The following is a 25,134-nucleotide window of genomic DNA, read 5'->3' on the forward strand; positions in this document are numbered from 1 at the left end:
ATGTACTTTGCGACGGTTTGCGGAGGTTCACGCGGGATTGGGGGGCGTGAGGCGTGCGGCGTGCCGTGTGCGGCTCTTTGCGCCCGGACTTTCGCTTGTGTCTCCCGCGACGACTCCGCCGCTCGGCGGTCGGGTCTTCGGAGCAGCCTCCGCCACTTGACCTTCCTCACCCTCACCTTTCTTTCTCTCGTCTCCTCACACTCCTCATTCTTCTTCTCGCTCTTTCTCGAGTCGCTCACGACAATGTCTCCAGCTCGAACGGTCGCAGTCGTCGGCGCGACAGGCCACCAAGGATCAGGCGTCGTCGCGGCCTTGCTGTCCTCGACCTCTTTCTCCGTTCGCGCGCTCAGCACCGACCCCTCCGGTTCGAAGGCTGCCTCCCTTCTCGCTCAGCACGACAAGTACGTCAAGGATGGAAGGTTGGAGATCGTCCAGGCGGACTTGAACGACAAGGGGAGTCTGGAGAAGGCGCTCAAGGGCGCGTATGGGCTGTTTGCGGCGATGACGGTCGCCGAGAACGAGATCGAGCAGGGCAAGACGCTCGTTGACGTCGCCAAGGTCCGTCTGGCGTCCATCTTCCCTCGAACTGAGCGTGAGCTGACCTCGCGGGCGCTCGCAGGCCGAAGGGATCGAGCACTTTGTCTACTCGTCGCTGCCTTCGATCGCCAAAGCCAGCGGCGGGAAGTACACCCGCGTCGTCCCTTTCGAGAACAAGGCCGAGATCGAGCAGTACGCCAAGGAGAAGTTGGACAACATGACGGTTCTCATCCCAGGGTGCGTCTCCCTGCCCCTCCTCTCAGGCCGAGAGCTTTGTTGACGGCAGCAACGAGGTGACAGAGCTTTTTACTCGAACTTCGAGATGCCGCTTTACGCAAGGCGTGGAGGTGGGTCCCGTCCCGCTCCTTCTCGTTGTGAGGGGCTGATGACCTCGCTCGTGTCCTCACAGACGACGGTATCGCCGTCTTCAGCGTCGCCGGCTCGCTCGACCTCCAGCTCGGCTGGCTCGACGACGGCCACGACGTCGGCACCTACGCTGCCGGTACTTGCATCCTCCTCCTCCTGGTCTTCGGCTCATCTAATTGGTTCACCGCCTGCAGCTGCATTCGCGAAAGATCCCGCTGCTACCGCCGGCAAGACCTACCCCATCGAAGTTCCCTGCTGCTCGATGAAGGACATCGCGGCGCAGTACGAAGCCGTCACAGGTGAGAAGGCGATCGTCCAGGCGACCCCGATCGACGTCGCCTTCATTGGCGTTCCCGAGGCCCTCTTGCCCTCTCTCACGGAAGTGTTCCAGTGCGTCAAACCTTCGTCTGCTCGCTACTGAGGACTGACCGAGGTTCGCAGGTACGTGAACGAACTCGAACCCGACACGATTTGCCACGGCACGATGAGCCCGAGGAGGATAAGAGCTTCGAAGACTTGGGCGTCAAGGCTTCGTCTTTCAAGGCGTTCCTCGAGCGCACGGGCTTCAGGATCGGCGGCGAGGCCAGGTAGATTGCGACATTGCTAGACTGGTTCTGCTATCCGAAGGTTCCCTAGACAATTCCTTCAATACCATAGCCTTGCAAAGTCGAGAGCCAGAAGGAAGCGCTGCTCGCGCGGGAGTCGAGAGTCAGTCGCTTGGTTTCGGCTGTGTGGATTCGGAGGGTCAGCGTCGACCCTCAACAGTGTGAACGACGACACGCACTCGTGTGAAGCGCAGTGCGATGCCTCGCTTGGCAGCTCCGTTGATCGCGTCGAGCGGTAGCAGTCTCTTCACCTTCTTCGGGAGGACGAGCAGCTTGAGGTTCGGGACGACTGGGTGGCCCAAAGTGCCGCCAAAGACTTGCTTGAAGAAGATTGTCGCCTGCAAGAGGTCTGCAAGGATGTCGTGTTCCTCCGTGCGGAAGGCCAGAGTCTCGAGAGTCGGGGGAAGCGCGAGGACGAGAGCGTAGTAGCAGCATCCGCAGATGGGCCCGTCGAGCTGGAAGTAGGTCAGGCGAGTCAAGTTTGACACCTCTTGTGTGAAACACTGCAGCGAAGGCGGGGTCGGGACGTCGTGCTGGCGCCAACTCAGACTGGCCAGGGTCCTTGAGGAAGCACGAACAAGGTCGTAAGCGCGGACAGGGTCGGTGCTCTCGCCGTTGCGTGTGCAGTCGAGGTGCGTGAGGCGTGTGCAGTACTTGTGAAGGGAAAAGAGCAAGGATTGGTGCACGTCGCCGCCGATAGTCAGGGATGTCAAGCTGTCGAGGCGAAGGGTTCCGATCGGTTTGCGTCGAAGAGGGTCGAAGTAGCCTGCTTCGGCGGAGATTTCGAGGCGCTCAAGACCTGCAGAGCAACGACTGTCAGCCAGGATTGCGCGCATTCGCCTGAACTTCGACGAACTCGTCAAGGGGACCTTCGTGAGGAACGCCGGCGAGACCGTCTTGGTCAGGTGGACATGCAGACCCTGCAGAGCTGCGCAACGACCCAGCACTCTCGCCAGACGCGAATCCATCCCGAAGCTGGCGCAGAGCAAGTCGTCGTCGGTTGCGCGATGGTCGGGAGGAGGGAACCACACGACCAAGGCCTCCGTCGCGACACTGTAAGGCGAGGCGAGCCATCCCTCGACCCGTTCTGGCTGGCGCAATCGCGAGCATCGCTTGAAGAGGATGCGCTGGGCCTCCTGGCCGTAGTTGCGGTCGAGGAGGGAGCAGGCGGCGAGGAACGGGCGCGGGTTCTTCAGACTGCGCGTGACGTGCTCAAGAACGAGTGCAAAGAGCTCGGGAGGCAAGCGGGCGGTCATTCTGAGCGGGTACGAGAACAGCGAGTGAAGGGGAGGAGGGAGAGGGGCAAGGCAAAGGTCTCTCGCTCTCGACTCTCGCTCAGACGAGTTCTAAGGATACAGAGTGGCATTGCAGCGACACGCACGACGAGACGACCCTCGTCAGAAGCCGGGGCGAGCCGCACAGCGGGCTCGCTGTTGCTCGATACATCCCGCTCGACTGGAACGAGAGGCCGAGTGTTGCCCATGAGAGCGCAACCCGTCCTTCCGCGCCCAAGCCGAGTATTCGTCATGCAGTGTGTCTCGCCGTGCCGTGCCCAGCCGCAAGAGTAGTCCGAATCGAGTTAGGAGGAAGCGAACCTCCTCCCACCGCGAATTGCACTCAAGCGGTTCCAACACCATAACCTGCGAGCACACGACCCGCGGGGGGCGAGCTCAGCAGTGCTCGGTGCGTGTACTGGACCGCGCCAACCTCGCGCACATCCCATCTTCCCGCCGAAAATCGACCTCGTAAGCGTCCCTCGCATGCGCTGTCCCGCTCTAACCCTGGTCCTCCTGCCCCGCCTCGTCCGTGTTGCCACGCACAGTGCCCAGCCACCCTCCTGGCCGGGAACGAGAGCGAGGAGATCTCTGGACAAACAGCGGGTCCACCTCGCGAGGGAAGGGCAAGTCCATGCCTGGTGTCGTCGAGCAAGCAGCGGTCCTCGCGCTGGGACAAGGCCGACTCGTCGAGAAGCTGCTGGGCCTCGCACGGAGAGCCCTGGCCTTGCTGGTGGTGCGCGCCGTCTGTTGTAAACTTTGCCCGTCGAGGGCGAGCTGGCGGGTTGGTGGAAGCCTCGGACCTTGACCCCGTCGCGATGGATGAGCCAGCAGGGTGGCTCTGTGCACGTGCAGCGACGAATCGCAGCCTTTGCAGCTGGACAGCGCGACAGCGAGTGAAGGGAAGGAGCGAGAGAGGCGAGCGAGCAGGTTTGGCGCTGTCGTCGTCCGCGACTCGCTCCGTCTGGCTTGTTGAACAGTCTGGAGGTGCTGGACGAGTGCTACAGTTACGTCCATGCGGTCAAGAGCGCCGCTCGACGCTTTCGCAGGCGGACCGCTCCTCCTCCCCTTCCTCGCCCCGCGATACCAGCCAACGCCCGTTCACCGCGCCAGTCCGTGCCGTTGCACCTCGACTTCGACGCAGAAGCGGCTGCAACATGTCGCACAAGCAGCGGAACCAGCCGGCGTGCCGTGCGAGGCGGACTTGCTGAGTTGGAGGACGGGTCTCTCGAGCGACTCTCGGATGCGAAGAGGCGGACCTGGGCTGGGTTTCCATGCTGCAGGAGCCGAGATACCTGTCGCGTCGACGAGTGGTATGTCTCAGCAGCCCCGACTGTGGTCTCCCGCTGACCTCCTTCTCATTGCAGCTGTTCGGGTAGACTCTCTTCCGCCCGCGCGCGCGCAAGCCTCTCCTTGGACCCCTCCTCCGCCCGCCGAGTCGACTTCAAGCGAGCGGACTGCCGCCGACGCCGCCGTACTCCTCGCGCCAGTTCTCGACCGAAACGGGCTCGGCTTCTCCAGACAACGCTCATTCAAGCCGGCCAGCACAGACATAGTTCGCCGTCTTTGCTTTCCGAGCCCTGCTCTCCACGCGCAAAGGGCACCCGTCGTTATGACGCCTGGCTGCCTGGCTGAGCCGAGCGCACGCTCTCCTCCGCCGCTTGGCCTCCACCTTTCGCTGAACCCAGCTGGAGGCTACGAACACGGCGACCTCCTGCTCGCGTAAGCTGCCGAGCATCCAGCGGCTTCTTGGCAGCACCTCGGAGCGTTCGTCGGTGGTTTGTGCCGCCGCATCTCACAAATCCGCCGGTCGTTCTGTCTCCTCTTTTCTTGTATCACTCCGCTCATTGCGCTCGCCGACGCTTCTTGAACCACAAACACGCTCTCCGTCCATCGATGCTCCGAATCGCTGTGATTGGTGCGACTGGCCAACAAGGCTCAGGCGTCGTTTCTGCTCTGCTCAAGACGGCCGACTACGCTGTCCGCGCCATCTCGTCGAACCCAGCGTCGGCGAAGGCGCAGGCGCTTCTTGACACGCACAAACAGGCTGCTCAAGCCGGCCGCTTTGCCCTTGTCCACGGTGACCTCACCAAGCCAGACACTCTGCGCGACGCCCTGCAGGGAACGTACGGCGTCTTCTTCGCCTCGCCGTCGATCCCGGCAGGACAGGAAGATGCGCAGAATTCGGAGGAGGCGAAGCAGGGCAGAGGCGTCGTCGATGCGGCGAAGGTGCGCTTCATTTCTCTTCCTCCTTGTCCCGAAGCTGAACCTGCGAAGGACAGGCTGCAGGCTGCCAGCATTTCGTCTACTCCGGCCTCAACAGTATGAAGGAGGTTTCAGGCGGAAAACGCACGCACTGCACGCACTGGGACGCCAAGGCCGTCGCAATTATGCGAGAGAACAGCTCCAGGCTGTCACGATCCTCATACCAGGTGCGCCATACTCTCATACTCGAGCTCCAACGGGCACTATAGCTGACATCATGCCATTTCTGCAGGCGGATTCTACACGAACCTCGACTTGCCTTTGTGGACTCGCCGCGACCGTGCGCTTCTTCTCCTCGCTCTCGACAACGGTCGATGCTGACCGCTTAACTGACTTCCAGCTGACGGAACTGCCGTGTTCTGCCTTCCCGTCAAGCCTGACGCCCAGATGCAGTGGGTCGACGAGCGCTTCGATATGGGCAACTTCGTCACTGGTACGCTGGCTGCGCCTCACGTCTTCACTCTGACCCTCAGAGCGTTGACTCAACTCCCCATACAGCTGTCTTCAAGCGCGGGCCGCGCATCACCGGCGGCAAGACATACCCGGTTATGGACGACGTCCTCACTCCGGTCGACATGGCCAAGCAGTACCAGACCGTCACCGGCGAGCCCGCCAAGTTCGAGCCGCTCGCGGTCGAGGAGTATTTGGATTCGGTCAGGACTGATCCCGAGATGGGTGGGCCGGAGTTTGCGAAAGAAGTGGAGGATTGGGTTCAGTCAGTCCTTCGATCCTCCACGCTGCCGTGCACCCGTGCTGACGCCTCTCTTCGCTGTTGTTTACTCAGCCACATCAACGCAATCAAGCCTGGCACGACGTGTACCGGCGCAACCTTCCAGGATCTTGGCGTCAAGGCGACGACTTTCGACAATTGGCTCGAGAGGACTGGCTGGAGGGTTGGCGGGACGGAGGACAAGTGAAATGTCGGGAGAGTAGCCTGCACATAGCTCGGAAAGATGAAGCGCGACGTTTTGACGGAAGGAAGAGAACGATTTGGGGTGGCCTGGCGCTCACGGCGGTCGCTTCCGTACGCGGCGAGTCCTTGCGTATTTGAAGGGTTCATAAGAGCTCCCCAGGCCCAGCCGAACATCCTCCGATGAGAGGCGTCGTTTTTCCCCTCCTCCTTTCGCCGCGACGAGCGAACTCGCCCTTCTTCATCTCGCTCACCTCGCTGGGACTGCTTGCTGGGCTTGTCCGGGAGTCGGACTACCTTGCTAGAACGCTGTCATCCACGCTCACCGCGTCACGCTCGCCTCTCGCCCTTCCAAAGCCCCTCGAAGTGTCACTCAACTCGCACCCCTCTACGGCTCCCTCCCGCCTCGCCATCGACTTTCACGGGATCTTCATTCTCCTCAGCCAGTTGCCGAACCCGATGAGCGCCGCCTCGCCTCCAGCGTCGCCAACGAGGCGGTCAGGTTTCTTGCGAACGCTGGTCACTGGAGTCGAGCCTGTCGACAGGGAAACGCATGCGCAGCGCTGGAACCGCCCGATGATTGGACCGAGATCGTCGACCGACCGCGATGAACGGACGAACGTGAACGAAGCCGGCGGAACGGGGAGTAAAGTCGCTTCTCTCGTCCAGGGATGGGAAGAAGCCAGTCTCGGGGCCAAGTCGCGCCCGTACAGCGCTCTCCCGCCTGGTCCGACGTCGCCAGTCAAACGCTCGTTCGGTCCCAGCGTCGACGTGCCCAACCGTCCATCAACCTCCCGTTCCTCCAGTCAAAACCCGTCTCCTTCTTCGCCTACCGACTCTCGCGGCCACTCGCCCACCGTGCCAGCTTCAGTCTTCCAGGGACAGCTGGCGAAGAGGAACGTCGCCGAACTAGGACACCGTCGTTTCTCGCCTCACCCTCGTTCCCCCGTCGACAAGGAGAACCACCCAAGTCAACCTTCTCCAGCCGCCTCGCGCCTCGCTCTTTCCCTCAGCGCGGGCCTCGACAGCTCCAGTGCATCATCTTCAAGCTCTCCGCGTACTCTCAGCTCCGGCACCGACGTCTCGCAGCTGACGGACGCCTTCACCGACTTGACAATGGCGACGAGGTCGAGCGAGTCGACGCATGCGAGCAGTCTCGTCACCAACTCTGCCGAGGACGCGTTTGTGGGCGTCGCTTCGGTCGTCACGCTCCAGCGCGGCGAGCAGCCTCGTGCCCCTGCGCCTCGGAGCGTTCTTCAGGCGACGCCGACACGCAACAAGGTTCTTGACGCTCCACAGATCATTCGTACGGCGCCGACGCCTGCGCGCCCTCCTCAGCCTTCTCGCGAACCGTCCAGTCCCGGCTTGCCCTACCTCTCGAGCCCTACACGCGAAGAGCCTCTTCGACCCGAAGGTCCCGTCCCCTTCGACCGGCCCCTCCTCCCACAACGACCAACGTCGTCCTTCATTGAAGCTCTTCCCGCTTCGTACGGTCGCGCCAGTCCCGACTCCACCGAAGCGCAGTACAGGCGCCTTCCGCTTGAGAGTCAGCCACCGACGCCTCAGATGCCGGCGGCAGCTCGTGCGCGGGCGAGGCCCCGGTCGTCCTCTCTCGGTGCGGGTTTGAAGCAGTCTTTCGAGCAGCGGCAGACGGAGACGGCGGATGAGAAGCGGACGCGCATCGAGCGCGACTTCGAGGATCTGCTGGTGCGTTTCATATGGGACCTCCTCCCTACCAGCAGTCCGATTGACTTCGTATTGCATCGCAGGACACGATGCAGCTCCCTGACCAGACTGTGCGAAGCAAGATGCTCGGTCTCGCCCTCCCGCTCAAGGAAGAGATGCTCCGCGCGGCGCCGCCTCGATCCGCGGCATCGCTCAACGCCTCGCATCGTCCAACGCACCAACGCGGACGCTCGCTCAACGTAAACGACGGGCATCCTCCCGCCGTCACTCGCCTCGACGGACCGAAGGGCAAGAAAGAGGGCGGGTCCTCCTTCAAGTCTTTCCTCCGCAAGACCAAGTCGAACAGCTCGCTGCGCGGCGAGAACGCCAAGGCGTCTTCTGCGCCGTCCAGGCCTGGCTCGTCATCCGGCCGCTCGAGGTCGCACTCTCGCACGGCTTCCGCTACGTCGATCCTGCTGCGCAGCCTCGGCAAGTCGAGCGGTACGACCGCTGCTGTGCAAGTATCGAGCCCGGTTGAAGCCGAGGACGCGACGTTCTGGGCGGTCAGGTTGCGGAGTACTCGCTGCGCCACCCTCGAGGCAAAGGAGCTGGGTCGTCTGCGCGGTCGCTTGAGGAACGAAGCACCTCTGTGAGTCCTCGAGCTTAGTCATCACTGGGCTGCACTGACACTCCAATCATGCAGCTGGATCGACGAGTTCGTCAAGAGCGGCGGTTACCTCGGTTTGCTTGAGCGCCTCAGGGAGCTCCTCGACATGGAGTGGAGGTGCGCACTTCGCTTTTCCTCATATCTGCAACGAGCTGACCAGTTACGGGCGCGGTACAGGGAGGAGCAGCACGACGACCAGGTCCTGTACGAGGTGTTGCGTTGCTTCAAGGCCTTGACGATGACCGCAGTACGTACCGCCTAGATAGGCTGCGCTAGTCGCGGACAAACTGACAAGCTTGGTGACAGGTCGGCAAGCGTGCACTCGCTTCGCACTCGCCAACGCCTTTCCTTCCCGTCGCCGCCCTCCTCTTCTCCGAAAAGCGTCCCGGCGACCTTCCCTGCCGGCAGATCCTCGTCGAGCTCATTCACTCTCTCTTTGAGATCTGCCCCACCGCCTGCGACACGCTTCATAAGTCCGCCTGGTCCGACACGCAGGTCTCGCTCGAGCTGGCACCGATGTCGCCCGTCCCGCCGTCGAGTCCCAACTTTGGCTCAGGTTCCGAAGGGACCGGCAGCGGTGGTGTCCGTCGGTACACCCGTCGCGCCAAATCGGGCGACGACTCGATGGACTCGGTTGAGCGGGAAGAAGTCTTGACGCCCGAGCGGATCCAGCAGGCTCACCGCTTCGTCACGAGCCTGATGGAGGGCCCGCCGAACGAGGCGGAGGAGTCGAAGGTCGACTTCATCCAGGCGGCGCACAAGCCGAGAATCTTCAAGGCCTGGGTGAAGGAGATTGCCGACTGCGTGCGGGACTACTTCTGGTGCGTTCGAAGTTCGTCCTCCTCTACGACCGCGCGCCGTGCTGACGCTTTGCGTACAGGGTCTTCTGCCACTCGAACAACCTGTTCTGGACTCTCGAGCAGATCGACGCCGACGCGATCGAAGCGCCTAAAGTCCCGAGTGGCATGACGGGCGGTGTCGAGTACGAGGCGATGGCCTACTGCGTGCGTGTCCTTCCTTACGAGCGTCTCAGATTCTATGGCTGACACTGAGCGACCGCAGACGGCGCACTTCCGCCTGATCAACGCCATCGCGAGGACTTGCCCGACCGTCGAGGCCGCCTTCGCCTTCCACGAGCAGCTCTTCATGAGCGGCTTCGAGCGTGTGCTCTTCGTACGTCCTGCGCTCTCCGTCTGCGTTCTCGTTCGATGACCCGCTGACACCGCTTCATCCGACAGACCCTCCGGCGCGCCTCGCTCGTCTACTACCAGTCGCTCCACCTCGAGATGAGCCGCTACATCTCGCTCGCTCGCTCAGCCCGCTTCAACCTCGGCCCTCGCATCCTCGCCTGCGTCGATCGCCGCTTCCTGCGACCGGAGGAGCAGATGGTCCTGCGCGAGGCTGAGCGCAAAAACGCCCAGTATCAGTCGAGGTCGGGCGCGCCGCAGATCGGCGCCATCTTCTGAGTGTCAACTTGCTCTCTGTCCATCCGCACACCTGCGTAGACCGCTTCCCTGTAGATTTCCGTCCTCTCTTCCTCGGTCTGCCTCTCCGTTTCCTTGTTGTCGCGCAGTCTATGGCTTCTTCCGCTCTTCATTGCAACATTGCAGGTACTTTCGCACTCCTTCTGCATACGAGAGAGTCCTCTCGTCGTCGTCGCTTTCCCCCTCTTGCGTACCCAGGCCCACGTGCGGGACTTTGAACTTCATCTCCTTGCGCTCCGCTTCACCGCTTGACACCGCTGCTCGATTAGCTCAAGCGACTTTCAACCAGCTTGTGCGTGTCCTCTCGGGCTGGCAGGTCGAATGGCTCCGCGAGTCGACCGCTGTGGCCTCATCATCTCGACCTAATTGATCGGGAGCAAGCGAGATGGGAGGAGCAGCAAAGCGCTGGGGCCAGGAGCCATCGAGAAGGACGCAGCACCGGGGACGAACCGAAACCTGGATTGAGGACTACGTTGCTGACCCGATTTCACTCGTTCTCCCCGAACAGCACCTTCAACCATGTCATCCACGATTGACCGGTCGCGCAGGTTCACCCGCGAGCTGCATGCTCGTCTCGTTCACCGGTACCCTGCTGTCTTTGCCGACCTTGACGCAAACACCGAGGTGAGCTGGACGGCGAGACTCGTCAGGCGAATGAGGAGCAGTGGACTGACGACGACTTGCTTCTCGCGCTTGCAGTCGAGTCCCCAGCACAACAACTACGGAGCGACGAACGGTGCACCGCCTTCTACCGACGGCCTGCAGAAATTGGGAGCGGATGCATCGAAGATTGAGCCCAAGGTGCGTCTTTTCGATTCCTTGCGCGGTGCAGCTGCCACGAATGCCGCGAGCCTCACTGTGGGCGCCCGAACTGACGCTTTCTCATTGTCTACGCAGGTCTGGCTCGCCTCGGAACGAACGCTCCTCTCCTGGTTCCGCGTTTCGCTGCTCATCTCCTCCTTCGCCCTCGCCCTCTTCAACTCTGCCGGCGAGCGCGACTGGGCGTCGAAGACGATGGGGGTATGCTATGCGGTGATTGCGTGCGGGATGCTCGGGTACGCGTGGACGATGCACAGGATCAGGAGGTACAGGATCGTGATGCGGTATCCGGGTCAACACGGTGCGTCTCACATTTGCGACTTTGGCGAAGGAGCATCTCATTGACAGGCGCACTCATGCAGACGAGCCCTACGGCCCCGTCGTCGTGTGCGGCCTGATCTTCGTCGCTGTCCTCGTCAACTTCGTCCTCCGCGTCAAGAACCGGTGCGTCCGACGCGCCTGTTCCCTCTCCGTGTGCGGAACTGACGCTTCCCCCGCAGCGAAACCTTGCGGGACACGCCTTCGCCGAAAAACCCCTGGGTTACGACGGTCGAGCTTGTTCGGGTCGCCCTCAACATGCAGCAGCCTTCCTCGCCGTAGAATCGCAACTCTGATACCCCCAGTACATCGCCCTTGCATAAGTACCTTCACACGCACCGTCGAAAGCTAGCGACGAGAGGCTGATGCGAACAAACGAGAGCTGCTCAATTTCTCCTCTACCCGGTGTCGAAAGTAGAGCATGCTCGTTTGCGAAACTGCTTAATTCAACACTATCACAGCTTAACAACAGGCATCCGCGGCTCAACCCTGCAGCATCTCCTGCAACTCGCCGCTCTCCTCCATCTCCTTGACCACGTCGAGCCCGCCGACAAACTCGCCCTTGATCACGAGTTGGGGGAAGGTCGGCCATTCGTTGATCTCCTTGAGCTCTGCGAGGGAGGGAGGTGGGTGTCAGCGTAACGCTCAGGCATCGAACGGAGTCCGGGGAGAGTCGAGAGGCGAGAAGAGCGGGCGGAGAGAAGACGCACTCTGTCGCACGCCCTCGTCTTGCAGGATGTCAAAGGTGCTGTAGTCGATTTTCTGCGAGTCGAGGATGCCGACAATCTTCTGCGAGAAGCCACATCTGCGACGGCGTCACCCAAGATCAGCAGGCCGTTCGCCACGACCCGAGCTCCCGCCCGCAGAGAAGCGCCCGACGCACCGAGGAGTTTCGCGGTCGCCCTTCATGAACAGCACGACGTCCGACTGCTTCATCAACTTGTCACACCGCGCCGCCAACTCCTCGTCACTCTCCTCAACATCTCCCTGACCACCCGCTGCGACGGTCCCGCCCGCACTCGCTGCACCAGTTGCCTTCTCGTCGGGCTGATAGATGGTCTTGGCGGCGAGGGGTTGTTGCGAGGAGGCGGAGAGGGCGGAGGGCTTCGAGGCGTGCGATTTGAGGGCGGCGGAGAGGACGGAGGGCTGGGCGCCTGAGAGGCGGGTCAAAAGGGTGTGTCCCTGATGGAAAGAAGACGAAGGGTCAGCGCTGGATCGCGAAGCAGACGCAGTTGTGAATGGTGGCAGGAGGAGAACGCACTCGCAGGAGGATGAAGTACGGGACGGCGTCGACCTCGAAAGACTCTGAAATATCTGGCAATGACTCTGCCTCAATCTGAAGCCCGTACGAGCGCGAGAACCGGGTTTGGTCAGCCTCATGGCATCATCAGCGAGGGAAGGGCCACGACGCACCGAGAGGAAGAGGACGGCCTCGTAGCGCTTTGCGAGCTCGAGCATGACGCCGTCCATGGTCTTGCATGGCTCAGCCCAGTCGGTGCGGAAGTACAGCACCGAGACCTTGTCGAGAGCGGCGGAGAGCTTCGCCTGGAGGTCCTCGGGGCTCTCCACCTTGTGGTAGTTGGACGGGAGTGCTTGTGAGGCCATCTCAGCAGTATCAAGCAGTCACACGAGCTAATCGGGCGAGGTGAGCGGGTGGTATTGGCCAAAGACTGTCGCTCGCCTCCCTTCTCCTCCTGACACTCGCTGACCTCGCGCAAGACTCGCTGGATCTGTCTGTGCTGTGCGCTCGAGAGCTTCACAACGCTACTCTGTCTCGAGCGCCCCTAGTCGCCGCACTCGCGCTTCCTCCGGCTCGTCTCCCTCGCTAGACGCTGAAGTGAGCCAGATTCGAGGGACAGTGGGAAGTCGGATAACGGACGAGACGACTCGCGCAAACGAGTGTGCGACTCAAGTCACCTTCGGAGGATCTGCCGAAGTCTTCGAATCAAGTCACGACCTCCGCTCAGTCCGCCCACTCTTCCTCCGCTTCCCTCTCTCTTCCCTCCTGCCTTGACTACAGCACTCTCGCCATGTCCGACCCTTTGCGCCCGACCCAGCCTCGTACCGAAGCTCCTCCAGGACTCGACACTCCCGGCCTCGTCCTTCTCTACGGGTCGACGCCGAACGGGTGGAAGATCACGTATGCTCTGCAGGCGCTGAAAGAAGCGGGCTTGATCCCGGACTACACGGTGGTCGAGGTCTACCTCGAGACGGGCGAACAGTTCCAGCCGTGGTTCCGCAACATAAATCCGAACAGTTCCGTCTCGCTGTTCTTCCAATCGCTGCGTGCAAGAGACTGAGCTCACTCTTCGTGTTATCTGGCTACAGGCAAGATGCCAGCTGTGCGCCGGACTTCCCGCTCGCTCTTCACGCTCGCTCGCTGATCCAGCTTCAAAACAGCTCATCGACAACCGCGCCGACAAGCCGGCCATCAGCGTCTTCGAGTCCGCCAGCATCCTGCTCTACCTCGCTCGGACGTACGACAAGCGCTACCTGCTGCACTTCGAGGATGACGACCTCGAGCAAGGAATGCTGGACTGGATCTTCTGGGTGTATGTGCGCTCCTGCTCGTGGCTGAATCGGTCGCTGACCGGCGGACCCTGTACAGTCAAGGCGGGCTCGGACCGATGCAAGGGCAGGCGAACCACTTCGTGCGGTACTCGGGTGAGCGTGTCGAGTATGCGGTAAAACGGTGAGTTCCGCCTTTCGCGCCTCAGCACCGCGAGTGCGTCTGACGCAGTCCGACGGCGGCAGGTATACGACCGAGACGAAGCGACTCTATGCCGTCCTCGACGAGCACCTGAAGGACAAGGAGTACATCGTCGGAGGAAAGCTCAGCTACGCCGACATCACCGCCCAGCCTTGGTCCCTCCTCCCCTTCCCTATGCCAGCGATTGAGTGAATGACTCACGCTTGCATCCCCGCAGGGTCCGCTGCCACTTTTGGTGCCACATCCCGCTCGACCCGTACCCTCACCTGAAAGCGTGGCACGACCGCGTCGAGAACCTCCCCGTCATCCAGCGTGCCCTCAAGGTGCCTCAACAGGATCTCGTTACGCGCGTCAAGCAGGACCCGGAGCTGGAGAGGAGGATCATGGAGGCCATGAAGGCGAGGAGGGAGAAGGCGGAGCGGGAGAAGGGGGAGTCGGCGGCTTGACGGGTGCGCCTCGACACTTCCGCGCATCAACCGTGCCGCCTTCTTGACCCTTTCCGACGACAGACGCCAATACAGAACTTGTCAACGCAATGTCAACGCTGGTCCACTTGGTCGGACTTCTCGATTCGGACTCGGTCTCTTCCCCACTTCCTCTCTGTCATCGACTCGCTCTCTCTTCTTCCCTTCGCTCGCTGCTGGATGCAAGCTGCCCAGCGCCTCTCGAACGTCGCTACACACCTCGCTCGCTCCGTCATGACCGACTCTGCTCTCTCGCACGGCCCGAAGGAGCTGCAGAACAAGGGACTCGTCCTCCTGCTCGCTCAGACGCCGAACGGCGCGTACGAGCCAGCCTGCGCCGACGTCGTCAGCTGACAGTTCCGCATCTACAGGCAACAAGCCCGTCTACCTGCTCGAGGAGCTCAAGGCGCTCGGAAAGATCCCCGACTACACCTTCGTCCCCGTCTCGTTCGGCAAGAACGAGCAAAAGTCTGACTGGTTCGAGGCTGTCAACCCAAACGGACGCATCCCCGCCCTCCTCGACAACCGCGAGGGTAAGAAGCCGATCAAGGTCTGGGAGTCGGCGAGCATCTTGCTTTACCTCGCCAAGACCTACGACACGGACGCGACGTTCCACTTCAAGGACGAGGACATGCAGACTGAGCTTTTGAACTGGATCTTCTTCATGTGCGTCGCCAGGACTCGTTGCGTTCTCTCCCCTACTGCTTCTCGTCGCCCTCTCGCCCTCATCGCTCCCGCATCCCCGTCTTCTCCTTTGCCTGCTCTGCTAGCCTTTCCTTCAAGCATCTACTGACACAGCTTCTCGTGTCGTCTCCCCCACAGTCAAGGCGGTGTCGGCCCTATGTGCGTTGCACCTCTTCGGCTTCTCGCCTCCCGTCTGCGCACGCTAACTCACGTTGCGTTTGCAGGCAAGGCCAGGCGAACCACTTCTTCCGCTACGGTAAGCTCTCGTACACCTCGAACCAGCAACGCAACATCGAGCGCTTCCGAGCTGATTCAACGAATGGCCTCCGCAGCCCCCGAGAAGATCGAGTACGGCATCAAGCGCTACCAAGACGAGACGCGGCGCCTGTACCAGATCTACGAAGACCACCTGAACGGCACCAAGGACGGCGAGAGGAAAGAGTGGCTCGTCGGCGGCAAGTACACCATCGCCGACATGTGCACTCAGCCGTGGGTGCGCATGGCGATGTGGGCCGGCGTCGAGTTGGAGAAGTTCCCGGCGCTGGCGGCGTGGGTCGAGCGGATCGAGAAGCGTCCGGCGACGCAGGCGGCGCTCAAGGTCCCCGAGCAGGACATGCTGTCGAAGATCAAGAACGACCCGGTGCGTTTTCTTCCTGTTCTTTGCGCCACTCTACGACTCTCTGCGTCTCATGGACGTGCTGTCGATGGCCCGCGGCGACGTCGTTCCCACGAGTAACGCCTTCAAGCATTCACTGAACTGTTCCGTCTTCTCGCAGGAGTACGCCGACAAGCTCGCGAAGAAGTCGTCCGAGTGGATTATGAAGGGCAATGAGTCTAAGAAGTAGATGCTCGCTAAGCGCCTGAAGAAAACGGAACAAGTCTTGAGCAGTCCAACTCGCCTTCGAGATCCGAGAAGAGTTTGCTCCTTCGCTCGCCTCCGCTACCGCGCTCCCTCAGCTCCCGGCTCACCAGAAAGCGCAACACACCACGAGCTCCATTGCTGACGAACGTCCACGACTGCTCGACGTGGAAGTCGACATCTCTCGGAGCAATGGCACTCTGCCTCGTTCTCCTCGCTCCGCAACGCCTTCGCGAGCGATGCACGACATCGCCGAGCCTCCTGCTACCTACGCTGGGCCGCACAAGCCCGCCAGCTTGCCCGCTTCCACGTCTCTCCCCTCGCCCCCACTCACTCCGACTCGACACCTCGAGCGACCCGATGACACGCGTTCAGTCTCGCACTCGCGCTTGCCGGTATCACAACAGTCGAAAAGGGACAAGTGGGATGGACGGATTAAGGAGGCGAGCTGTGGGTCGCTTCGCTCGTTGCGAACTTTCTCAGGTCCATGATATGCTGACTCGCTCGCTCGATGGCTCTTTTGGGGTTCAACAGGCCACATCTCGCTGCTGATTGCTGGCTGGGCAGACGCGAGCTCTGGGCCGTTGATTCCGTACATCCAAGGTAAGTTCTCCTCCTCGACGTCCTGCTTCGCTCGCCTATTCTCCTGCTCACACCGCTATCGCCTGCAGCTCACTACCACATCTCCTACACGGTCGTCTCGATGCTCTTTGTCGGCCAGGCCGTTGGTTTCGCCGTCGCGGCTTTCGCAAATTCCTTTCTGACGCAGAAGCTTGGCTTGGTGCGAGAGTCTCGCTCCCATTGTCGGCAGTCTCAGCTGACTTTCCTGCCGCTACAGGGCAGAGTCATTGCTCTCGGCGCCGTCATCCAAGCCTGCGCATACACGCTCCTCATCCCGGCTTTCCCCTTCCCAGTCTTCCCCGTCATCTACGCCATCTCCGGCTTTGGCATGGCCTTGCAGGACGCTCAGTCGAACGTCTACATTGCTACGCTGCCTGGTGCGGAGACGAAGCTCGGTTATCTTCACGGATCGTGCGTTCGCACCTGTCGGCAACTGTGCACGCACGCGGCTAACGTCGACGTGCGCAGGTACGGCCTCGGCGCCGCCGTCGTCCCGCTCGCCGCAACAGCCTTCGCATCCTCCGGCATCCTCTTCTCCCGCTTCTACGCCATCTCGCTCGGACTCGCCGCTCTCAACGCCGCCCTTCTCGTCTACGCCTTCCGCCTCAACTACATCGTCGATGTCAACGAGCCGACCGAAACGCTCGAGGCGCCTGGCGTTCCGCCCGTAACGGTTGTGGAGGGTCGGGAAGGGATTGAACTGGTGGACCAGTCGAGACGAGACTCGACGGCCGCTACGTCCGTGTTGGAGAAAGCTGAAGAGCCGTCGGAGCTCGAAGCGGGCCAAGTGGAGGTACGGGAGCTGGATACGAGGCTGCAGAAGCGCGCGAAGAAGAGCTTCAAGCGCGGCGTCATGTGGCAGGCTTTGACGAATCGAGCGACGCTTCTCACGGCTATCTTCATCCTCTTCTAGTGAGCTCACCGCTCCTGCTTTGCACGAGGATCTGCGCTGACTGTGCATTTCTCGCAGCGTCGGCGCCGAGGTCTCGATGGGAGGGTGCGTCTCTTTCCCTACCATTGTTTGCCTCGCTCCCCTGACGCGAAGCCTTTGCAGATGGATCGTGACTTTCATGATCGACAAGCGCAACGGTGGACCCGAGTCAGCCTCGAACCTCAATGGTCTTTTCGCGACGAGCTTGCAGACTGACTCACTCTTCCCTGCCTGTATCGCACTCTCTCCCGTTACAGTGCCGGCTACACCGCAACCGGCTTCTGGTTCGGCCTCATGCTCGGACGTGTGCTCCTCAACCCTATCAACGTCCGGGTCGGCGAGAAGCGCGTCTTGTACGGGTACACGATAATGGCGCTGGCGCTCGAATTCGCCGTTTGGTTCGCCGACTCGCTTGTTGGGAACGCCATCGTCGTCGCCATCATTGGAGTGCTGATTGGGCCGGTCTATCCAGTGCGTCGGGCCAGCCTGCTAAGCCAGTCTGTTCTCGCTGACCGCCATGTCCTCGCAGGTCGCCATCTCCGTCCTCACAAAGGTCATCCCTCGTCGCCTGCACGCCACCTCGATCGGTTTCTGCGCGTCGTTCGGCCAGATCGGCGCCGCGGTCTGTCCGTTCGCGACGGGTGCACTGGCGGGTCGGTTCTCGCCTGCCGTCCTTCAGCCCGTCATGATCGTTCTCTTCGCGATCATGCTCGGTCTCTGGGTGGGCGTGCCGGGTCCAGCGCGGAAGAGGGAGTAGAGCCATTGCGCATAGAAGGAACAGACACTGGAGTCGAGATCCGTATTACAGCAACAAGTCTCGAGAGAGTTCGACATTGAAGGCTACTCTTCATCCGCCACACCCACCTCCTCGCGACCCGTGAGCTCGATGTGTGCGTCATCGGCGAACAGCTGAGAGAGGACGAAAGTCGAGAATCGGCGGTCGGTCCAGTAGTTCTGGTGCGACGTAAGCGCGTCGATGTACTGGGAAATGCCCTCGCTGGGGAGGTAGAAGTCGACCGTGCCGCTCGCGTTCAACGCCTTCATCCGCTTCTCGGCGCGCGAGACCCACTCGTACTCGGCGGATCCTGCGCCCGATTTGACGCGCTCCGTCGGCATCCGCTTCGGCCCGCTAGGTCGCCTGGCTGGCTTTGCACTCTCCACCTTCTCCTGCTCCTGCTTGACCGTCTGCTCCTTCGCCTCCTCGCCAGACTTGGGCTTGCCGTCCTCGCCCGTCGTCGCGCCTGACGAACCCCACAGCGACGACATGTCGAAGATCTTCGAGACGCGGTGGTAGGCGTCGGAGAGGTTCTGCAGGAGCGTCTGGTTTGACGAAGGAATGGCGACGGGCTTGATGAGCTTGGCGTAGCGGACGTCAACGGTCGGTGCAAGAAGGAAGGCGACCGGATCCGTCTCTTGGTAGACGTTGTAGACGGCGTCGACAGCGAGACAGCCGTACCGACCCGCACGTTCGAGAGCGATATCCCGCGCAACGTGCTTCGTCCGCTCACGTCCCGCCCGCGCGATCAGTTGGCCCTTGCCGAGGTGGAGGAAGAACGCGAGCGGGCTGCCAACGAGGAAAAGGACGCGAGTGTCGAAGGCGAAGGTAAGGCCGTCCTTGCCGGCAGTCTCGAGCGGCTTCAGTCCGGGCGTCATGGCGGGCGCAGCGCGCGGACCGGGCGTGCGGACCGACAGTTCGGGCTGCTTGACGAACGTCGGCTGACTCGAGAGGATGTCGGCGGCCATGACCGAGCCGAGCGAGTGGGCGATGATCGAGACCTTGCCGCCCTTCTGCTCGAATTCGGGGTTCCGCTTCACCCAGAGGTGGTAGATCCGGTTTGCCTCCTTGACAACCGAGCGCAACATCTTCTCCTTGTGCGCTGGGGAGAGGTAGAAAGGGACGTCGAGGACGAGGCCGGACACGACCTGCCGGAGGAACGGTACGCTGTTCTGGATCTCGATGTCTGCGACGCCGAAGTGGTTGGCAAGGTGCTCGTCGGCCGAGTCGTTCGTGTTGTCGATGTTGTCGAAGTCGAGTTCGGCGCGCCAGAGAACCGGGATGAACTGCGCGCGCTTGCCATGCAGAAGAGGCGAAAGGGCGGGGGCGGTCGAAAGCGACGTGCATTGTGACCGGAAGGCGTTGACGGCGTACAGAAAGTTGAAGGAGTCGTAAGAGGCGGCGAGGGACTGCCCGATGCCGTGTATGACAAGGACGAGCTCGTCTGCCGTGCCGATCTCCTCTTCTCGCAGCTGAACCGCCTCCTGTGTCTCGTTCGGCACCTTCCCATCCACCTCTGCCGCAGGTGGCGCCGTAGCGGCGCCATCTGCGGTTGGTGCTGGACCGCCGACGATCCGGTGTCGCAGGCTGGCAAAGAGACCGGGACCTGGCGAGTCGGACCGCTTGACTGTTCCGGTCGTTGAGGCCGAGTCCGCGCGCGGTCGTCGTCGAGCACTCGACGCTTCCGTGTCGGAGTCAGATGTGACAGCTGCAGTCGAATCGGCTGGGGCAGTCTTCGCCGTGGGCGCCTTCTTCTGGGCCTTCTCCTGGATGTACGCCTTCAGTGCGTCCCAGCCTGCAACGCGACGAGGTCAATGCCGGCGAGCCAGGAAACGGAGAAGACGCGCACCTCGCAGAACCACCTGTCCACCGCCCAGACCCTTGCCATTGCTGAAGAGCGACTTGCTCATGCTCCCCAGCATGCCCTTGGAGTACACCCTTCCTCGATCCCTCCCCTCAAAGATCACCTCGATCCCGACGTTCCCTTCCGTACCCGCTTCGTTCTCCACTCCAAGCGGTGTCGCCAGCCGTTTCTGCGCTTCGGCACCGCCCTGCAACGCCGATGCAAGCTCGGCAGCGTACGAGTCGTCCCATGGACGGATATGCGAGTATGCGCGGTCGAGAGACGCGGAGAGCGTCGGGTCGACGGGGTAAGGCTTGATGAGGTGCGACGGCTGATTTGGCGAGGAGAGGGACGATGAGGGCGGGGCGTAGAACCAGTGGCAGAGGAGGACGCGGACGGCACTGCCGGACCAGAAGGCGGGATAAAGGACGTTGTCGAAGAGCGAGACCGTGAAGAGGTTGTCGAGGCCGACGGGAACAAGGTACGGCGAATCTTCGGGATCGGCTTCATCTTCCGCCGCCCGCTTCATCCCCTCCTGCTCCTTTACGACGCCCTTCTCCTTCGAGTGCGCCCACCTGTCCCTCGCCTCCTGGTCCTTCTGCAACCGCTCCCAGCCCGCATGCAACCGTTCCTCCTCTTCATCCGTGAAAGCCCGCCATTCCGAGTTCGCGATCGGCTTGTTCCGCCGCTCTGACTGCGGCAAGACGGCCGATGGCGCTTCGAGGTCGCTCAGCGGAGGACCGCCGTGGAGAAAGCGAGCTTGAGGAGGGGGAGGCGGTAAGGGGTCCTGCTTGAGGACAGCATTGAGGCGCGACGGCGAAAGAGTCTGCTTCGCGGCCTCGCCCTGCGCTCCTGCCAGCTTCTCCTTCTCCTCATCTGTTGCGAGAGGCAAGTCCGCAGCCTCCTGGATCTGCTGAGCGAGAGCGGCTGTCGCAGGCGAGTGTTGTCGAGGCGAGGGCGTCTTGGGCGACAAGTAGCCGAGCGCCTCGGACGGCGTGAGCAGGGCAGAACCCAGGCTGTGCAGCTCGTCTGTCCTGCCAGCGCCCAAGCCGAAGTAGTCCATGTCGGGCGAGGTCCTGCGAGACGAGCGTGAAGGAGTCAGTCTCGCCGACAGCGCGCTGCCGGGCAGCTGGTGGCAAGCAAGGTCTTTGCGCGACCTATATAGAGCGGATTGAGCGCTCGCGCACCTGTCCTGCGTCCTGAAAGCCGTTCCCTTCGAGAGATCCGCTCGACTGATGACGCTGGAAACGGCGACAAGAAGCTGAGGTGGGTCGGAACGAGTCTGACTGACTGCTGGAAAGCGAATGAGTCGAAAGAAACGCTGAAGGAAGCAGTTTAGGCGGAAGCGAGCAAGTGTCGTTGGCAAAGGAAAGGCTGGCAGGAGAAGGCGGCGAGGAGACCCGTAGACTGGATCCAAGGAGGCTTCGTGTACTGTCTGACAATGCAAATCAGAGTGCAAGAATGGTACAACAAGCAAGGCGAGCGATAGAAGCCGTTGCGACCCTCCTCTTCCTCTTCGAAAGTCCGCTATCCGTCCTCCGCGGCGCAAATCGACGCCACCTTCATGCCAGCGTCCTGATCTGACCACTCTGACCACCGAAAGCCGACTGCAAAGTCTCGACGAGCTGGACAAGGGGTTGAGACGTCAGAAGAGGGTCGCAAACGAAGAAAACGACGCCGCGCACTTTTGCATGCTCCTCCTTCAGCCTCGCTATGGGTTCGTCGAATTCAGCAACCCTCTCTGCGAGTGTGGATTGCTCGTCAGCACCGCAGCGACGTGATCGCGAGAGAGAGAAGGACGCACTCTCGACAATCGCAATGCGCTTCTTCACAAAATCCTGCGCCTGCTCGACCGGCATGTCGAGGAAGAGGTCCTCCATCCCTGTGCCTACGATGATGCGGTCCGTGTCTTCGCTGTATGCGTGCCGGATCAAGCGATGAGCAAGTTCCGACGGGTTGCAGGAGAAGAAGCGGGACGTACACGACTCCCTCAGCGCAGAAGCCCATTCCCAGGTCCACCGGCAGCTCCATCCGACCATTTCCTTGCCTGCGAGCCTCCAACAAGCCATGCAAGCGGTCTGCCAGGTCGTGTAGCTGGTCGAGGACGACTCGGAGGGCGTCTCGCCGCTGTTCAAGCGCGCGGAGCTCGTGCGGCTGTTCCAGGAGGGCGTTCATCTAGCGATGCCTTCTCCAGCAATCTAGCAAGCGCAATGAGCGCCACCCGGGACCTGCAAGCGGTAATTGGAGAGTTCAAGGAGGGCGCGGCCAGGCCTCGAAGGTGTTGTCCTCGCCCACGACCACTCGAACGCTCGAGCAGGGCTTTTCTCTCCTTGTTGCTCATCTCTGAACGTGCCGAAGCCGCTTCGTTGCTCACTGCCTGTCTCCACGCGCGACGACTCCGGCTCACACGTCTCCATTCCTCATCACTTCGCCGACGAGACCCTCGAGTGACAAGACCGGCGCGCGCATCTTGAGCTGTAAGGCGACGCGAAAGGTGGTATAAGCGGGCAGCGGGCTCTAGCCGGACCTTCAGTGAGTTTCGACTCGTTCTTCGCCTCGTCGAACAAGGGGTGGGTGGGGAATGTAGCGTCGTTAGTGGATTGCGCGACCTGCCATGACTTGCGAAGGATGCTGAGACCGAGTACTGACGCCTGCTTGCTCACCCAGACTAGACGAACGCCGTGATCCCCTTCTCCTCCCTCTGTAATCCTCTCGACCGTCTTCAACGATGCCGCCTGCCGCTCGACTAAACTTCCCGGCATCGCTACGGAGCCCAAGCATGACGGTGGCCACGACAGCCGCGCCTCAGCGGTTTCGGGTGCAAGGCTGGGACCCCGTTTTGATCGTTTCTCAGGTCAGTCGCTACGCTCTCGCTTGTCACGCTTGATCGTCTCGCTGACTTATTTGCGTCTAGTAGATCGTCTCCCTACAAGCCCTCCACTACCTCGTCCTCTCGCTCGTCCTCCCCGCCCTCCTCACCATCTTCTCGTCGTCCGACTTGCTCCAGTACGAAGGCGGCGGCACGTCTATCGCGCTCGCGATGGACTGGCGGGCCTTCACGGGGTCGACCGTGTCGGGACTCGCTGCCTCTCGAAGACTAGGCACAGGACTGGTCTCGCTCGACGCGGCGAGGGATGCGGCGGCGGGGTGGACGGGCGCAGCGGCGGCAGCGGGCAAGCTGGATGCGGCGAGTCTGTCGCATGGCGTTGTGCGCGTGCTGGAGTACGATGCGCTGCGAGGGTGGGCGGTAGCGCTAGGCTGGGTCATCGCCTCGATGTCCGAGTGAGTCCAGCTTCGTCTGCTACTTCTCCATGCGACGTGGCTGACCCAAGTCCACGCTCCAGCATCTTCTTCCTCTACCACATCGTCCGACGACCAACCCACATCCTCGACTTCTCCCTCACCCTCATCTTCGTCCACCTCATCCTGACGATCTACTACTCCTCCTCCTTCCCGACCTCCTTCTTCTTCTGGTTCGTCGTCGGCGCATCTTCCGTCGCACAAATTGTCCTGGCGGAACAACTCTGCGTCAAGCGGGAGATGCGGGACGGGTTCTCGCTGGGCGACGTGACCCCTCATCTTGGTGGAGTCGAGATGACGCCGCGCTTCCCAGATCTCGAGCTTGGACAGGCGTCGGGCCATAGTAGCAAGCAGAGCGTGTCATACGCGAGGGTCCCAAACGAGGAGGATCAGGTGTAGACTGTACTATTTCACGCATTGCCTTCGTTTTCTCCTCGTCTAGACCTCTGAAGTGCGAGCAGCTCTGCTGAACCGGGGAGACATGCATATCGATATAACAAGGACCACAGACTACTCGGATACTCTGCTCAACGCAGCATCTGTCCGATGGACACCTCCGCATTGCTACCCTCCGGCACCTCCTTCGGCGGCGTCTGCTTCTGCTCGAGCTCCCCTATTAGGCTAGGTCTTACAAAGCTCGGAACGTCCGCTGGTGCCTGCGTCTGCATGCCCATCTGAAAGTTCGCCATCGTCATTTTGCCGGGAACGCCTGTGCTCCTGCTTGGATCTCGGATTGTAGAGCGCCAGTTGAGGGTGAAGAGGATGATGATGGCGCCGAGAATCGTGTAGATAGTGGCTCTGCGGGAGATGAGGCGGATCAGCGAGATTGACGGAGACAGGGTGAGAAGGAGGACTTACGCATACTGCACTTCGGTCTGCGATGCGAGGTATCAGCGAGGTATCTGAAGGGGGAGAAGCGAGTCAGACGTACGACGAGAGCGTGCTCAGGCTGCCGAGTGATCGATACTGCGACCGCAACGAGCAGCTCGAAGACGACGAGGATCCTGCGCCGCGAAGACCGCCGGTCAGCACAACATGGTGTCCCCAGAGCTGACTCGGCTGAACGCACCCTGACGTCCGCATCGCTAGACTGACGAGCTGGCCGATCGCGCTGTTGCTCCTGCGGATGATCTTGCGGTCCTCGGCGAACTGCAGCTCGTACAGCAAGCATCCCGAGACGAAGCAGCCCTCGACGAACGTCGCCGGTGCGCATGAGGGGTTACTTGACTGCTATAGCAGAGAAGGGGAGATCTTCCTCACCCAGAAGGCAATCTGCACGCAGACGAGCTGCTTTGGGTCGCTGGTTATGTTTGAGCGGCCATGCCTACCAGCGATGCCGACCCAAACGGCGTGCGCGGAGAAGGAGAAGGCCTGATTCCACGTTTAGTGTCAGTCGGGAGTATGCGGGAGACGAAACATCGTTCTCACCCAGAGGAAGGCGGAGATGCTGCGAACCCAGCGTTTCCGCGTCACGAGCCAAAGGCGGAAGACGAAGAAGCCTTCGATCGTAGCCTCGAGTAGAGTGGCTGCCGCAGACGGTTCCTCGTCAGCGTTGGCGGACTCGCCGAAGACGATCGTTACGTACTGATCACGATAGACCATATGGAGAGGATGGACGGTCGCAGCCCGTCTCCTCCCTGGACCAGACTGACTGCGGCGGTATAGGTGCTCGCGACATGGATCGCAAAGTACATCAACTCGGCGAGAGCAAGCCAGATGGCCAGGATGCGGAAGCGAAGGTGGTCCCGCGAGCCGAAGCGGTCCCAGTAGGTCGCCAGCTCGACGAGGAAGTAGCCTGCCGATACAATCGGGTTCAGCTCATCGTCCCCCCGCGCTCGTCCAGCCAAAACGTACCGAAGAGTCCGCCCACGACTGCAAGCAAGACCAGCTCCGCCTCGACCTCGATCAGGACATCGCGCGTGGCTGGCATCGTGCGAGCAGGCAGGTCCATGCAATCAGAAGAGCAGCATTTGCGAAGCAAGCGTGGCAGAGCGAGTCGAGATGAGTGGACGGATGTCAACCTGGCGGGAGAAGTCA

General features: G+C 61.6%; 13 protein-coding genes across 13 annotated transcripts; 8 read left to right on the plus strand and 5 right to left on the minus strand.

The window, feature by feature from the left end:
* Positions 1-243: 243 nt before the first annotated feature.
* RHTO_05214 (NmrA family transcriptional regulator) lies at positions 244-1,494 on the plus strand (the record flags this gene model as incomplete). Its single annotated transcript, XM_016418876.1, has 6 exons — positions 244-558; positions 620-774; positions 838-884; positions 947-1,039; positions 1,098-1,285; positions 1,345-1,494. 6 exons carry the CDS (start codon positions 244-246, stop codon positions 1,492-1,494), a joined length of 948 nt encoding a protein of 315 aa, XP_016270386.1.
* A 118-nt stretch (positions 1,495-1,612) lies between these two features.
* On the minus strand, positions 1,613-2,764 carry RHTO_05215 (uncharacterized protein; the record flags this gene model as incomplete). The annotated part of the gene is made up of 4 exons (XM_016418877.1): positions 1,613-1,630; positions 1,688-2,011; positions 2,087-2,307; positions 2,365-2,764. 4 exons carry the CDS (start codon positions 2,762-2,764, stop codon positions 1,613-1,615), a joined length of 963 nt encoding a protein of 320 aa, XP_016270387.1.
* A 1,914-nt stretch (positions 2,765-4,678) lies between these two features.
* Positions 4,679-5,964, plus strand: RHTO_05216 (NmrA family transcriptional regulator; the record flags this gene model as incomplete). Its single annotated transcript, XM_016418878.1, has 7 exons — positions 4,679-5,011; positions 5,065-5,115; positions 5,187-5,214; positions 5,280-5,327; positions 5,388-5,480; positions 5,546-5,762; positions 5,832-5,964. 7 exons carry the CDS (start codon positions 4,679-4,681, stop codon positions 5,962-5,964), a joined length of 903 nt encoding a protein of 300 aa, XP_016270388.1.
* A 452-nt stretch (positions 5,965-6,416) lies between these two features.
* Positions 6,417-9,755, plus strand: RHTO_05217 (GTPase binding protein Rid1; the record flags this gene model as incomplete). Its single annotated transcript, XM_016418879.1, has 8 exons — positions 6,417-7,664; positions 7,727-8,271; positions 8,326-8,406; positions 8,467-8,536; positions 8,596-9,110; positions 9,170-9,293; positions 9,352-9,462; positions 9,528-9,755. 8 exons carry the CDS (start codon positions 6,417-6,419, stop codon positions 9,753-9,755), a joined length of 2,922 nt encoding a protein of 973 aa, XP_016270389.1.
* A 537-nt stretch (positions 9,756-10,292) lies between these two features.
* On the plus strand, positions 10,293-11,192 carry RHTO_05218 (vacuolar transporter chaperone 2; the record flags this gene model as incomplete). The annotated part of the gene is made up of 5 exons (XM_016418880.1): positions 10,293-10,397; positions 10,473-10,574; positions 10,671-10,893; positions 10,955-11,036; positions 11,093-11,192. 5 exons carry the CDS (start codon positions 10,293-10,295, stop codon positions 11,190-11,192), a joined length of 612 nt encoding a protein of 203 aa, XP_016270390.1.
* Positions 11,193-11,393: 201 nt separating this feature from the next.
* RHTO_05219 (monothiol glutaredoxin-5) lies at positions 11,394-12,515 on the minus strand (the record flags this gene model as incomplete). The annotated part of the gene is made up of 5 exons (XM_016418881.1): positions 11,394-11,521; positions 11,621-11,715; positions 11,794-12,092; positions 12,172-12,246; positions 12,324-12,515. 5 exons carry the CDS (start codon positions 12,513-12,515, stop codon positions 11,394-11,396), a joined length of 789 nt encoding a protein of 262 aa, XP_016270391.1.
* Positions 12,516-12,940: 425 nt separating this feature from the next.
* On the plus strand, positions 12,941-14,066 carry RHTO_05220 (glutathione S-transferase; the record flags this gene model as incomplete). Its single annotated transcript, XM_016418882.1, has 6 exons — positions 12,941-13,166; positions 13,239-13,252; positions 13,311-13,462; positions 13,519-13,602; positions 13,665-13,775; positions 13,838-14,066. 6 exons carry the CDS (start codon positions 12,941-12,943, stop codon positions 14,064-14,066), a joined length of 816 nt encoding a protein of 271 aa, XP_016270392.1.
* A 198-nt stretch (positions 14,067-14,264) lies between these two features.
* On the plus strand, positions 14,265-15,613 carry RHTO_05221 (glutathione S-transferase; the record flags this gene model as incomplete). The annotated part of the gene is made up of 6 exons (XM_016418883.1): positions 14,265-14,404; positions 14,442-14,750; positions 14,907-14,927; positions 14,993-15,024; positions 15,101-15,408; positions 15,545-15,613. The coding sequence occupies 6 exons, from the start codon at positions 14,265-14,267 to the stop codon at positions 15,611-15,613; spliced, it is 879 nt and encodes a 292-aa protein (XP_016270393.1).
* Positions 15,614-15,866: 253 nt separating this feature from the next.
* RHTO_05222 (MFS efflux transporter) lies at positions 15,867-17,936 on the plus strand (the record flags this gene model as incomplete). The annotated part of the gene is made up of 9 exons (XM_016418884.1): positions 15,867-16,077; positions 16,162-16,230; positions 16,299-16,408; positions 16,466-16,659; positions 16,717-17,160; positions 17,219-17,245; positions 17,303-17,347; positions 17,437-17,650; positions 17,709-17,936. 9 exons carry the CDS (start codon positions 15,867-15,869, stop codon positions 17,934-17,936), a joined length of 1,542 nt encoding a protein of 513 aa, XP_016270394.1.
* Positions 17,937-18,019: 83 nt separating this feature from the next.
* RHTO_05223 (DDHD domain containing protein) lies at positions 18,020-20,860 on the minus strand (the record flags this gene model as incomplete). Its single annotated transcript, XM_016418885.1, has 2 exons — positions 18,020-19,749; positions 19,804-20,860. 2 exons carry the CDS (start codon positions 20,858-20,860, stop codon positions 18,020-18,022), a joined length of 2,787 nt encoding a protein of 928 aa, XP_016270395.1.
* A 499-nt stretch (positions 20,861-21,359) lies between these two features.
* Positions 21,360-21,972, minus strand: RHTO_05224 (Prefoldin subunit; the record flags this gene model as incomplete). The annotated part of the gene is made up of 4 exons (XM_016418886.1): positions 21,360-21,422; positions 21,483-21,538; positions 21,602-21,711; positions 21,779-21,972. 4 exons carry the CDS (start codon positions 21,970-21,972, stop codon positions 21,360-21,362), a joined length of 423 nt encoding a protein of 140 aa, XP_016270396.1.
* A 553-nt stretch (positions 21,973-22,525) lies between these two features.
* RHTO_05225 (integral membrane protein SYS1-like protein) lies at positions 22,526-23,496 on the plus strand (the record flags this gene model as incomplete). Its single annotated transcript, XM_016418887.1, has 3 exons — positions 22,526-22,651; positions 22,715-23,079; positions 23,142-23,496. The coding sequence occupies 3 exons, from the start codon at positions 22,526-22,528 to the stop codon at positions 23,494-23,496; spliced, it is 846 nt and encodes a 281-aa protein (XP_016270397.1).
* Positions 23,497-23,624: 128 nt separating this feature from the next.
* Positions 23,625-25,048, minus strand: RHTO_05226 (uncharacterized protein; the record flags this gene model as incomplete). Its single annotated transcript, XM_016418888.1, has 8 exons — positions 23,625-23,895; positions 23,956-23,972; positions 24,029-24,101; positions 24,167-24,285; positions 24,358-24,468; positions 24,526-24,623; positions 24,683-24,892; positions 24,952-25,048. The coding sequence occupies 8 exons, from the start codon at positions 25,046-25,048 to the stop codon at positions 23,625-23,627; spliced, it is 996 nt and encodes a 331-aa protein (XP_016270398.1).
* Positions 25,049-25,134: the final 86 nt, after the last annotated feature.

This window comes from Rhodotorula toruloides (genome assembly GCF_000320785.1).
Source record: "Rhodotorula toruloides NP11 unplaced genomic scaffold Scaffold30, whole genome shotgun sequence".
Classification (NCBI taxonomy): domain Eukaryota; kingdom Fungi; phylum Basidiomycota; class Microbotryomycetes; order Sporidiobolales; family Sporidiobolaceae; genus Rhodotorula; species Rhodotorula toruloides.